Genomic DNA, 13,023 nt, shown 5'->3' with positions numbered 1-13,023 from the left:
TAATCAGGTAACAAGACAGGGGAAACTGCTTAACAAATTAATCTCATTACAAAGATGGGGAAAGTGAAGCAGATTTATTTACTGTATTCAACACTAGCAAACTTATTTGCCAACATTTGATTGCATGGTATTTTCCCCAGCTTTGCTGTGATTTCAGATCAGACTTCCTATCTGTTTTGGCTGCCACTGAGACAGCTTTTATGTACCATCTTAAACTGGTTCTGCCCTGTCCGATGTTGAGACCAGGACCATGTATTCACTCATTCCTGATTATCTTGACTCTGTTTTCTGTCTTAATATACCTTCCTCTGGGTAGGCAAACTAGTGCAGCTCTTTTAAACTGTAACCCTCTGCCCATGGTCCCTTGCCCCTGGCTGTGCTGGCGACAATTGACAAGAACTGATGTCCAAAACATCTGAAGAACACCAAGTTGCCTGCTCCTGACCTAATCTATTTGACTCATAGGCTGAAAGACACCAGAGTACGCCACTGTGTTTGACTCAGTAATCCAACAGCATTGAATACCAGATGATGGTCCAGCTTATATTACATACTATTTATATTACATCCACTCAGCATGAATACAGAATGTATTATTTTCTCTACATTTTATTGGAAGCAGTAAATGCTTTTTCACAGGAGACACACAACACTATACAGTACATGCATGTATATAAAAATAATTTGTGTGGGTTTGTGTATACACTGGACAGTCTAGGAATTTAAACTGGATGGACAAATATATACATATTAACAACAGTAATCAAAGAGGCCACATAGGAGGTTTCACAGGGTTGAGAGTAAGAAATAAGAAACACAGAAGGCCAAAACGGCAACTACCCAATGAGGAATATCACCCACTTAAGACTATTTGACACTCTTTCCTGTGCTAACGTACAAAGTTGGCCTTAGCAGTTGGGAAATCTATGTTTCATTTTGTGAAATAGAAGCTCCTGTACAAATGTAATTTAATTTGCAAAGTTATGGTACCTTGTCTAGAAGGGGAACAGAATGTTCTGGAGCTCTCTGGAATGTTCTGTTCCTGAATCACAGAATGCTGTATATCCCTAATGTGTGACTCACATTATAAGAAGTGTAGAAAATGTGACTGACACTTAAAAACATTCAAGCCTATCCCATGGAGACAATTTAATTTAGGATCATACTCTTGTCAACCGCTTTCTCTTTCAGTTTCTCCATAGTCTCTGTAAGCCTTCGTCCATATATATTTTTCTGATTTAGAACATACAAATCCACAACGTCCCTCACATCACTAGAAATAAGAATACAGAAAAAGTTCAGAGCGAGAACATGTGAACTAGGTTGTTTTTAGATCAGCAAAAGGCAATACTGTTTTAAATAAACAAAGCCAGGCACATGTCTAGATGACTTAGAAAAGAAAAGATTTGCTGTGCAAAGTTCTATATCTAGATCATACCTGGAAGTCTTAAAATATAGTATTACATCATCATCCATGTTCTGCTATTGTTTAAAACTGTTCTTAAAATCCAAGTACAGTCAGTACAATCAGACTAACAAAACATATTCTGTTTTTACCAAAGATTCTGCTTTGACTAGGTTGTCCTAGTTTTGCCCTCCAGGCTGGACATACTGGCCAACATATAAAAAAAATGATCCTGGGAAAAATGGTTGTACAGACCCTCAAGGGGGAGAATGGGTTTACCCATTGGTCACAATGTTTCCCCTTTGCAGGCAAAGATGGAGTGAGTTTAAATGGCTAAACATGGTCTCTCCCTTGTGTGCTGCAGCATAAGTTAGCATCTTGACCAAATTAACTTCCCCTTGGGGAGCAAGTTTTATAAGAAAGCTAAACCAGTTTTCTCCCTCTGCCTCAGGGACAAACAGTCAATTAATTAAGTGGTTTCCATATGTTCTAAGTGTTAGGGGAATGAGTGAGGGAAGAAAAATATTCTCCCTGCTTGGGGAGATCTGACCATGAAAGAAACAGCACTGGGGAGAGGGAAAAGAGGGTGGGAGATATATGATGGGGTGGGATGGGAGAAGAAGAGAAAGAAAAGGAAAGTGTGTTTTGGAGGATTTATCCTAAAAATGAGATAGAACTGTGAATTAAAAAAAGAAAAGCTTATGTTCAGATCCCACCTTCATTTTGTATTAAAGCCCTAGAGCAGTGTTTTTCGAACTTGATAACTTTAAGATGTATGGGCTCCAACTCTCAGAATTCTACTCATCTTAAAGTTGCCAGGCTCAAAAAACAATGCCCTAGGGCAAAGCAATGGGCTTTTTTTTAGCACCATCATTTTGCCTTTCTGTGAAAACAGCCATTCTGTAATGGCATTCAAAACGGCAACAGGCTGAAAAACAGATCTTTGAAAGTTATTTTTTGTTCTGTTACTCCACTAGCATCATTATTCCTTTTTCATAAAGCCAAATAAAGTGGGAAATCTTTCAAACTCAATAAAGTCAATTATGGAAGCCCAACCCAGAATAAACCTTAAAAAATGAGGCATCAAGAAATCACTGAGTATTATTAAGCCTTTTTAGAAGTAAGCACCACTGTCCATATCCCATATGAAAATGAAAACACTGCTTTGTGGATATTTGCAATTCTTTTGCTGAACTTTACTACAAGCCAGCCTGCCCTTAGTTTTCTTACTAATTTTCTTGAGGGCAGCCAGCAGTAGGACTTTGCCCCTTTGCATCCGTTGAATATGGCCATAAGTAACTTTTGCACATCTAACAATACAATCAATATGATTTCTATTAGCTAATAGTAAAGCAATCCATTGGCCTTTACAATTCAAATAATTCTGTTACCTGGAAACAGGCACAGATCTATGTAGAGATGTAAAAGAAGCAACTTTAACTTCTGCATTTCCTTCACTAGAAAGAGATATAAAAAAACAATAATTGTTAAAAAAAATCTCCATCATTGGCTAAAACCTTTATTATGAACAACACAATGACAAAAAGGAGCGCACAAACACTGAGTTTTCCATAAGGTCTTATCGGGCAGGGATGGGGCAAAGAGTGATGGACCAGGGGTTGAAGTCTCCTTTCTCAGCTCTGCCTGTAGGAATATCCCTGCATGAGCAATCTTGAATCAATGCATGTTGTCATCAGTGTGGGTATGTTATTCTATAACTCCATCAGCATCATTATTGCTTTTTCATAAAGCCAAAGAAAGTGGGAAATCTTCCTATCTCAATAAACTCAGTTATGGAAGCCCAACCCAGACACTGTTTGTCAGAAGCAGTGGCAACCTATGGTGGCACAATGTAGCAGGCTGGGTACCATGGGTGGCTGCATGGGAACATACTTTGAGTGACAATTCCCGCCATCATCTTTGTTGCCTTGAGACTCTGGACTTAAGAACACAAAAACTTAATCAAACCTAGATGCTAAATATATGTCAGTCAGCGTTATAAAGTGTATTCCTTCACCCCAAAAATCCAAGCAAGCTTGGGCTGAACACAGGGAAAGTGGCAACATTTTTTAGTTCAAAGTATTATTATTTAGGAAAAAAACAAAACAAAATCCTTCCCCAACTCCAGACTGTAACTCAAGGGAGGGTTGATTAATAAATGTAATTTCATTTCCTTGCCATTAATCAGTGCTACAAAGCCACACTTCTTACTGAGCTTGAACCTCATCTGTACCCAATCCTATCCTTTTTTGTGATTAAGGGCAAAACCATCCATAAATGATTATGGATTATTCCCAAGGTTCAGGAAGCATTTAAGTCTCTCTTTCTCACATACAAAAGAGGCTGGCCAGCTACCCGTTGAGAATATTCTACCCCTGCATTTCCTGCTCAGAACAACTGCATGGAGTTTGGGACAGTATGTTGCCTACAATCCACATTTTAAGGATCAGAGCATAGGTTTTGCAGTTGCATGAGATTTCGGTGGAAACAGACGTACCTTTCCTCTTTTGATCTATTCTCTTCCGCTGAGAAGTCAATCTGTGGAAACTCGGCCTTTATCATCTGTGGTGTAAGTAAGACAGCAGCCTCTCCTTCAATCACTCTAAAATTTAAGTTGCTAATTATTTTACTTTTTAAGATGTTGGACTGCAAGCGGCCATCTTGTGAGCTTTTAATTATGCACCCACACCTGTGCACCCTCTTATGATATAATCAAATCCCAGTGCTTGATATGCAGTAAAATTATTTTGAATGAACAGTAGAGAGAAGACTTACTCATCAACTACATTTTCCTTGTCTTGTTCTGGTAACTCCTGCAGAATTGGAGGCACAACCTTTGGAAGCATGTCTGTGCTATAAGGATTAATGCTGCAGAAAGTGAAATCATCATACTGAGATGTTAAGAGAAGAATGTGGTAAGGACAACTCAAATTAACCTTATGGTAAGCTCCTCCAGTTGTATTGGGACTACAATTCCCCTAATCCAAAGAAGAATTGCTTTTTAACACACTGGAGAGTTCCAGGTTGGATAAAGGTGAACTACAGCACCATTGTCATTGTTCTGGCTTTGATATCTACTTTTTTTTCTTTCAAATGAAAAATAAATAAATGAAGCATGTTCTCATATTCTGAATACAATGCCAGCCTTTTAAAAGTAAAAATGCAATACAACAAACAGGAGCATGATGCCATATTCATTACAGGATCCTCCCTATTATACCACCACTTTTCCATGCTTTACCTTTGTTTCCTCTTGACAGTCTAGAATATATGATGTCTGACCTCACACGCTGTTAAGCTCAGGTTTGTTTTAACCATGGTCTGTGGAATAAGCCACACTGGCTGGTTCACTTACTGCATGAAGTGTTCAATCATTTTCCCTCATATAGCTAGGAAATAAAGTATAAGTCTTCTGGTCTCTGCAAACCATTCCTAATGCCTCACACATAAACGATGTATTTCATTTTCAATTAAATATGCCTTGAATAAACCAACTGCAAGTTCCAGGATCTGTACCTATAGCTTAATCGTTTGTTCTGAGCAAGGCACTGAATGATGAGTAGTAATCACACTGTTTGCTACTGACTTTATCTAAGAAGTTTGAGAACCTAAATAGCTGTAGAGTACTAAAAATATTCCATGTAATCAACTTATATACTGTGCCTAGAAGCAATATTACTCTACAGCAGAGGAAGCAGTTTAATCCCCTCTAGATATTGTTGACTTCAACAACCCTATCAAGTATGGTGAATAGCAAGGGAATGTAGGGGTTATGATCTTAGACACCTGGAGAGCATTCTCCTTCAAGAAAAATAGCCTGTAAGCATCCAGAAATTTGGGGCAAGTGCCTTCCACAACTTCTTACAAAGTCGAACACTTCCAAACTTTTTCTATTATGTTGCTGAAACTCTCTTTACCATTTTCAGTAGTATTCCAAGTGAAAAAAGGTCACTTTGGTCTATAAATTGAAGATGCTTTTAATAAGAATGGTAATTATTCTTACCTGAAGGTTGTCATGATATTCAGAGGTGGCATGCTTGGTAAGGTTGAATTGATAACTGGTGGGAATTTTCTCCAGTTAGTTACACCACGAATCACTTCCTGAAATGACCATAAGCATATTAGGGAAAGCCGTTCACCATCTCTGCCAGCTGTTAAAGTTCCAGTAACAAGTTTTACCCTATGATGAAGAAACTTCTTTTGTGTAATTGCAGTACCAGATGGGTATTTATTGCTATGTGGAAATTTTGGAAGAGGGCAAATATGATATTCAATGCTGCTTTCTGCATAGGGTAGTGGTAGCTTGAACTCAAACAGTCCAGGACTAGGATTCTGAAAAGACAAAGAAGAGAAACACTGAAGCAAGAACATGCTTGGGCTGATTGAGATGGAAATGAACTAACTGTGGAACAGAAACAAAGAAAAGCTTACAGTCATCTTGCATAGCTTTTACTGCCATCAAAAAGGAAGCATGCCAGCATATAAAACCAAGTCACCCAGGATGGAATGCTGAGACTGGCAGGAAGACTATTAGTCTAGCAATTCTGAATGTTCTGACTAGTGATCCTGATTTTTTTTGGCTGGCTTCACTCATCATGCTACAATATGGTTTGCTCCTTCTCTGCTGTGGGAAAGGAGCCACTCTGGTTTGTATCTTAGTGGGCTATGCAAACCTAACCAATAATGCTCAAATAAATCATGCCTAAAAGCCGTTTTATTGCTGGAGGCTGCATTAAAAAAAAAAAGGCTTCCATCCAAGGGCCAAATGGTACTTGGCTGCTGATGGAGTGTCATCACTGGGCTGGGAAGGGCTATTAACTTTTTGCCCTGGGAGGAGTTGTTTGTTTAGGGAACACTCTTAAGATTTACTGAATAAACAACACTGGTTGCATTCTCACAACATGCTATATCGTGAGATAGGATCCACTAACCACAAGTGTGGAATACGCTCAAAATACTAATCAAATCATACTATGCTTCAGCACAATATGCAGATCCAATCCTTGTACCAACACACTTCAGTGGGCAGTGGGAAACATTCAGGAATAGGAATAATATCCAAGATCTTAGCAAACAGATGTTAATTAGTCCTAGACTAGATAGACCATTGTCCAAATAGCAAATAAAGTGTGTGTGCGTGTGTGGCTGTATGAACAAGACCAAACACAACTGTCCTAAAATTCTACAGCAACAATCTTAACTATGTATGTTCCTCATCCTTTGTTGGTGGGACAGTTTCCTTGCTCTGTCTTTTTTACTCACAAAAATTTGAAGTGGATGATGGTTTGGAGGGTGAAGCAAAGCTTCAGGAGCTTTCAGGTTTAAGAAGGAAGTGTCTAGTTTCTCATCCTGTGCAACCAAGGATTTTTCTTCGGAAGCAGGTATTAGTGGAATCAGCTCTTCCTGAAAAAAGGCAGAAAGTAATTGCATGTACGCAGCATCACAAAAAAGCAGATCTGAAACAAAGAAACAAAAAGAAATATAGAACACTGAACAGACTAGTTACCTCAGCACCTGACTTCTGAGTTTGAAAATATTTTGGAACCTTGTAACTAGTTGCCGCATGATGTATGCAGAATGGTTGATATCCCATGCTACTGAAATGCTGGGGTACCTTGGGATAAAACAAAAAACAAAAACAACAGACATCCTTGAAAATCAAATGAATGAACCAAAGAAGTTTAAAAAGTGCCTTAGCGTTAATGAGTCACACAGCATGGGTGGCATAAAAACCTCTTGGAATAGGAAGGATGATCAGATAGGGATGCCCAGTGCTTTGAATCTGAAGCAGGAAAAGTCCTTCATAGGCACCTGTGGGCATGTATGCCTTTCTTGTAGGACTCTTTAAGAAGAGGCTGCACCTTTTCCTGGGCTCACACAGTAGCTGTGCAATCCCAAGAAAATATGCATTTGAGGTAAGGGGTGTTGAACCGGGTGAGACAAGGTGCGAGGATCGTGGCCCTTGCAACCTTATTAGTAGTAATCCACAGTATAAGCCATTAGGATATACGAAGATTCTTTAATAAGGAGGATTGACCAGCACTCCGTTTAAGTCACAAATAAGGCTTCGCGCCCAAAGCGTTTGAATGAAAACTTTTCCTTTCTCCCTCCTTCCTCATCGCCATGGCTACCAGTCTCTAATGTGCTCTTTCTGTTTAACCCCTCTTTCCTTTGATCTTCCCAGATGGTGCCAGGCAGTGATAAGGTTTCCCTCAAACAAACTTCTACAATCTGCAAGGATGCGAGCCTGCTCTCACACTGTTCAAAACTGTTGCTGCACTATCTCTAATGCTGTGCTCTAATGCTCTACTTGACTAACCACAAAACCCATGTCAGGAAGATGAATCCAGGTGCCATCAACTATTGCTTCCGGATTGCTCCGGTTCTGACACAAGGTGCTTCGGAGTGGGCATGAAAGCACTCCTGGAGCTGGAGGATCTGAAGTCCTACACACCTGCAGGACACCCAATGGGAATCGCCGTAGTGTTAACATCTACTACTTAAACACATTAATTTAAACACAGAACATGACTTGATCAATGGCAGCTAACCTTTAGTTCAGAAAAGTGGTGGAGCTGTTTGATTTTAACTGCAGCAAACTTGACAGGAACTATACCAAGAACTTCTGGTGCCTGGAGGGAGAAAAACCCAACAAAACCAGTTGGCATGCGGATATGTATTTCTGCTCATTTTTTTTTTTTAAAAATCATCATTATCAGACCGATATATATTTTGTGCATAATGTAGCTTATTTATCACACTGGTTAACCATAATTTGTAAAAATAAATTCTCACATATATGTTTACTTGGTTCACATTTAATACCAGGCTATCATATGGTTGTTTCTGTTGCTTACTGTAATGGGAAAACCTACCCATCACAGTTTAGCATTATGTGCAAGCCAATGGCTTGTTGAACAAGAATGTGTCAAAGAATCCTGGCTTCATGATGTGCATAAATGCAGCCAAGATCACTTTCATGAGGATCAAAAGGGAGAAGCGTCATCACATTATGGCAGATCTAGCAAAGATCTCCAGGGAGATTTTGTGATAGCTCCCTTACTGCGGTTAACACCATCCTCTCCAGTTTTGTGTGTTTTTTATAGTTTTACTGGTTGTTTTATATGTATTTATTGGTTCTTTTAATTGAATGTAGTATGCCACCCAGAGTCATTTTCTTGTGACATGGGCAGCTATACAAATATGATCAATCAATCAATAAAAAAGAGTCAAGACAAGGACGCAGCCATTTTTGCCATTCTCTACCGTGAAGTGAACAAGGGTCCAAGTCAGTGTTTCAAAATCTTGGCAATTTTAAAATGTGTGGACTTCAACTCCCAGAACTCCCCAACCAGTTGAAGTCCCCACATCTTAAAGTTGCCAAGGTTGAGAAACCCTGGTCCAGATAATACAGTAACAGATGGAATGGTCCCTCCATTGAGAATAATACTGGCTAGGCAGAGCTACCCCACACAATGCGACCACTTCCAAGGCTGCCAGTCCTTTTATGTTCGAAGAGGGAAATTGTGCAACTCTCAGGCTGGCCTTTGTATCTCCTTCTACCTTATCCCATCCTGTAAACTCTCTAAGAGACTGGATGAGTTGCACACGTTAAACTATGGCTATGTTTTTATATAGTTGATTCAATAAACTACAAATAGTTGAGTTCACAAAATGCACTATGCCATAAACCATGGTTTGTAAACTACAATGGCTGGTTCACGCAAAAAACTAACAACAACAAAAACAAAAAGAAACGAAGTAGATTTTGCCATAGAGCATAAGGTGAGCTAAGCCAGTGGCTCCTGCTGTTCCAAATCACTGCAAGAAGATGCCATCCCACTATCAACCTGAACAAGAAGAGAAAACCCTTTTAAAGCTGGAATTGTATCAGGAGAATCTTGATTTTCATAAATACTTTTTTAACATCCTGGCAAAGAGAGAGAAGTCTTTTGAAAACTAAGCTACTGAGGGTGGCAAGCTTCAGAGATTAATCTTTTCCTCCCTTCCTGTTCTATCCTTTCCTTCTTCCATGACAGAAATGTCTTTCTATTTTTTCACCACCATCCCCTGTGACTCTGTTTTAATTTGCCCGACCATTTCTTTTTATATTCTAGCTATAGTTTCTTCGGTTAAAGGGGTTTTTATTTATTTTTTGATGAATTGGTTGTTAGCCACCCACCCATAGTAAGATGGATGGCCATAAAAATTTTCTAAATAAATGAATTTACGTACACATTTTCTGAATTGGGTTTAAGTTAAAAAACAATGATGGCCATATTGATTCATGTAGTAAAAAATATCCAACACCTATCTTAAGACGATACCTTTAATAGGATCTTCTAAAAGGGCAATCGTGGAATTTTTTTCCTTGAAAAATTAAGAGAATTGAGTTTTAGTGCTCATAATGTTCACAAACCTGTTTTGACAGCCTTATTGATGCCAGTTCTGTAGCTACCAGAGACTGGTGACTACAAAAGAAGGAGGGTTCAAAGAGGGTTCTTCCTTTTTTTCAGGACTGGATTGTTGGTAGCCTCCTGGTGGTACTTACCAGTTCATCAGCCCACTGTGGTGGATTGTAAGTAGGGAATTCAAAAGGCTGTATTCGAGTTAGAGTCCAGGCAAAAGGCATTCTCTTCTCCTCATCAGTTACAGCAGTGGTGCTGGAGGTTTTAAAACTGCTGCATTCTGTTACATGGAGACAGACATGGACAAATGCTTAGATCAGAAGTACAAGAAGGTTGGATGGTGACATTTCATCCTTTCAGGATGTACAGAGAAGCAAGCTGGTGCTTCATCTACTCATTTACCTCCTCTTGACTCCAAGGATGTGAAAGAAGAGGACAAGCTGTATTCTTTCTTCTTTTCCTTGCGCTCTATCCCTTGACTTTTATGAGTCAAAGCAAATGGGACAATTTACCCATCTTTTGCGGCCTCAATAGTTGTGAGGTGTGGCTCATCAACAAAGGACAAGAGGATGAAGCACAGTGAAAGCCATGGACCACCTGATAGTGGAAGCCACCTCTTCATGGAAAATATTTTTCTAATTATTTCAAGATCATAAATTGCATGTTTTTATCACACAATATTTTGCACACTGTGGCAGCACATAAAGTAGCATTTTCTGGGCTGCCATAATTACCTTAGGTAAAGGTAAAGGTTTCCCTTGACATTAAGTCCAGTCGTGTCTGACTCTAGGGGGCAGTGCTCATCTCCATTTCAAAGCCGAAGAGCCGGCGTTTGTCTGTAGACGCTTCCGTGGTCATGTGGCCGGCATAACTAAATGGAACGCTGTTACCTGCCCGCCGAAGCAGTACCTATTAGTCTACTCACATTTGCAAGTTTTCGAACTGCTAGGTTGGCAGGAGCTGGGACTAGCAACGGGAGCTCACCCCATCACGTGGATTCAAACCGCCGACCTGGCAATAGCTGTGTAAGTCTGAGGGTTTACCTGATATCAATCTCTTCTCCTCCTCCTCTTGGTCTCTAAAACGCTTAAATACATCATGAAGTAAATTCATCACTTTATCTAGCCGGCACTGAATCAGGACCTAGGAAAATGATTAAGAACTAGTCAGCGGATTTTCAGTAATTCTGTAAAAGTGGTCTCTATCTTTGAGATATATTTGGCTTGGGGCCATCAGTTAGTTAGTCTGGAAAGTGACAGCCTCCGTTTTTTCTATTAAAAAACATAAAGGTTTATAGAAAAACCTTGAAAACATAAACAAATAATCCTGTGGCACGTTAAAACTTTTTAAAAATTAAGGCACAATAAATAAACAAACTTTAAGCTACCATAAAGATATGTATTTGGGACAACAGGCCAATACATCATTTTTATGGAATCCAGGAATGTATGCACATTTTTTGCAGAAAGGTCAAGAACTGCAAAGTATTCAATAGTCTGAAATGATATAAAATTATTGAGAGCTGGACGTTGATCAGCAGGCTGTAATACATTAATTACTCAGAATTTGGTTACTGTAGTTGTAGGAAGAGATAGAATTCATCTACTCTAGATAAAGAATTCCAGAAGTATGGTGACTACAATTCCCAGAATCCCCAGCAAACCTGATATTTTGCTGTGTAGGCTATGACTGTAGGAGCTGCAGCTCTGAAATATCTGGAAATTGCCATATCACGGGGGATTGCTGAATAATAAACATATTGGAGTAAAAATACTGAATACCTAGACTTATCTTCACTGTAATTGAACCCCCAAACTTCCAAAAATAAGCTTCCAAAAATACAGGAAAAAGTGATTAAGGGAGCAGCAAGTTGCATGATAAAGTTTCTAATTCTGGTTACCAGACAATTGCTAGCCATAATTAGTCCAATTAAACATTGTACTCAGTCAGTTAACCACCTTTATTTGGATTGAGCCAATTAAAAAGTAGAAGTACACGTGGCAGCTTTTATTATTGTCATGTATTTATTTATTTGGGGAAATTAACTATCTTGATGTGTGTATCCTTTATTTAGGATACCTAAAAATAAATAAAAAATAAATTCAGTACCCCAATAAAGTATTGAAAAGAGTATAAACATTAACACCTGCAACAGCAGATTAAAAGCAAACTGGTTAGTAATACGAATTCATTAAAACAGAAGTCAATCAACAGAAGGATATAACCAGCGTGGGGAAAAGAAATATAATGTCTCATTAAAACCTGGAATTGAATTATGATAATTTTATAATTCTTAGATAATAGGATATTATTCTTTGATACTGGATATTATCTACAGTTGTGCATCTGAAAAATTGTATAGAGAATATGTGAAGTGCACAATATTAATGTTGAGCAAACTGAGGTTATGCATTTCAAAAGATTTTAATGTAGCAGACTACTTGCTTATTGAAAATTGAGAGGCATTTTTCTAAACTTGAAAATTTATGGGTCAGGGTCTACAGATACTGTATCTAAGAAATTTAGAACTGAGAGTTATGAATGTTAAAGGTTATAATAATTTTATAATATATGTTAATTGGAATGTCTTCATTTTAATGCTCAGGCTCTTTGATTTTAATCAGAATTTAGAACTTTTCATATCGAAGAAAAATATTAAGGGCAACATGTCTGTATGGAATAAGAAAGCATAGAAAGTATTTATACAATCCTATTATATGTACTCAGAAAAAAACGCTCAATGGAATTCCACAGAGTTTACTCCTAGGCAAATGATAAATATAGACACCACCACCCCTGCTTCAACTAAATGGAAAAGTTTTCTGGGGTGAAGATACAGACTGGTCTGCATGCGTGTATAGATTGTGAATCTACAACAGCTCCAATAAGTACAATTTTAAAAAGCTCTCATCTCTTAGGCAAATCGATCAAATATATCTACAAGATCAGAGAAGGCTGTGCAAATGAATAGTATAGCTCTCTGCAGCTGGTATCTGCATTGTGTATTTACCTGCAGCAATTTGTTTCAGTACCTTTCGCGCAGCTTGTTGGAATCGCTGCTGAATTCTATGCTTGTGGTACCAAGGATTATTAAGCAGGAGGTCAAAAGTAGGCTGAAACCGGGGACACTATTGGCACACGAGAAAGAAAGTTGCAGCCATAAATGTTTATAGTTTGGAATTTTGAGCAATAATACTTCCAAATTAATGT

The 13,023-nt window shown here is 38.6% G+C and overlaps 1 protein-coding gene across 1 annotated transcript in view; it reads right to left on the bottom strand.

Moving 5' to 3' along the window:
• Positions 1-316: 316 nt before the first annotated feature.
• Positions 317-13,023, bottom strand: part of CFAP221 (cilia and flagella associated protein 221) — a 32,935-nt gene continuing 20,228 nt past the window's right edge. The window contains exons 13-24 of the mRNA XM_063288733.1: positions 12,846-12,941; positions 10,857-10,956; positions 9,957-10,093; positions 7,957-8,037; positions 6,912-7,019; positions 6,668-6,808; positions 5,585-5,737; positions 5,409-5,506; positions 4,181-4,273; positions 3,903-4,007; positions 2,797-2,862; positions 317-1,273 (exon numbers count right to left, since the gene is read on the bottom strand). Coding sequence (XP_063144803.1) covers positions 1,150-1,273; positions 2,797-2,862; positions 3,903-4,007; positions 4,181-4,273; positions 5,409-5,506; positions 5,585-5,737; positions 6,668-6,808; positions 6,912-7,019; positions 7,957-8,037; positions 9,957-10,093; positions 10,857-10,956; positions 12,846-12,941 — 1,302 coding nt within the window. The 3' untranslated portion in view covers positions 317-1,149. The remainder of the gene's footprint in view (positions 1,274-2,796; positions 2,863-3,902; positions 4,008-4,180; positions 4,274-5,408; positions 5,507-5,584; positions 5,738-6,667; positions 6,809-6,911; positions 7,020-7,956; positions 8,038-9,956; positions 10,094-10,856; positions 10,957-12,845; positions 12,942-13,023) is intronic.

This window comes from Candoia aspera, chromosome 1 (assembly GCF_035149785.1).
Source record: "Candoia aspera isolate rCanAsp1 chromosome 1, rCanAsp1.hap2, whole genome shotgun sequence".
Classification (NCBI taxonomy): Eukaryota; Metazoa; Chordata; class Lepidosauria; order Squamata; family Boidae; genus Candoia; species Candoia aspera.
The sequence above is the reverse complement of the archived record's forward strand: the minus strand, read 5'-3'. Positions and strand labels throughout refer to the sequence as shown.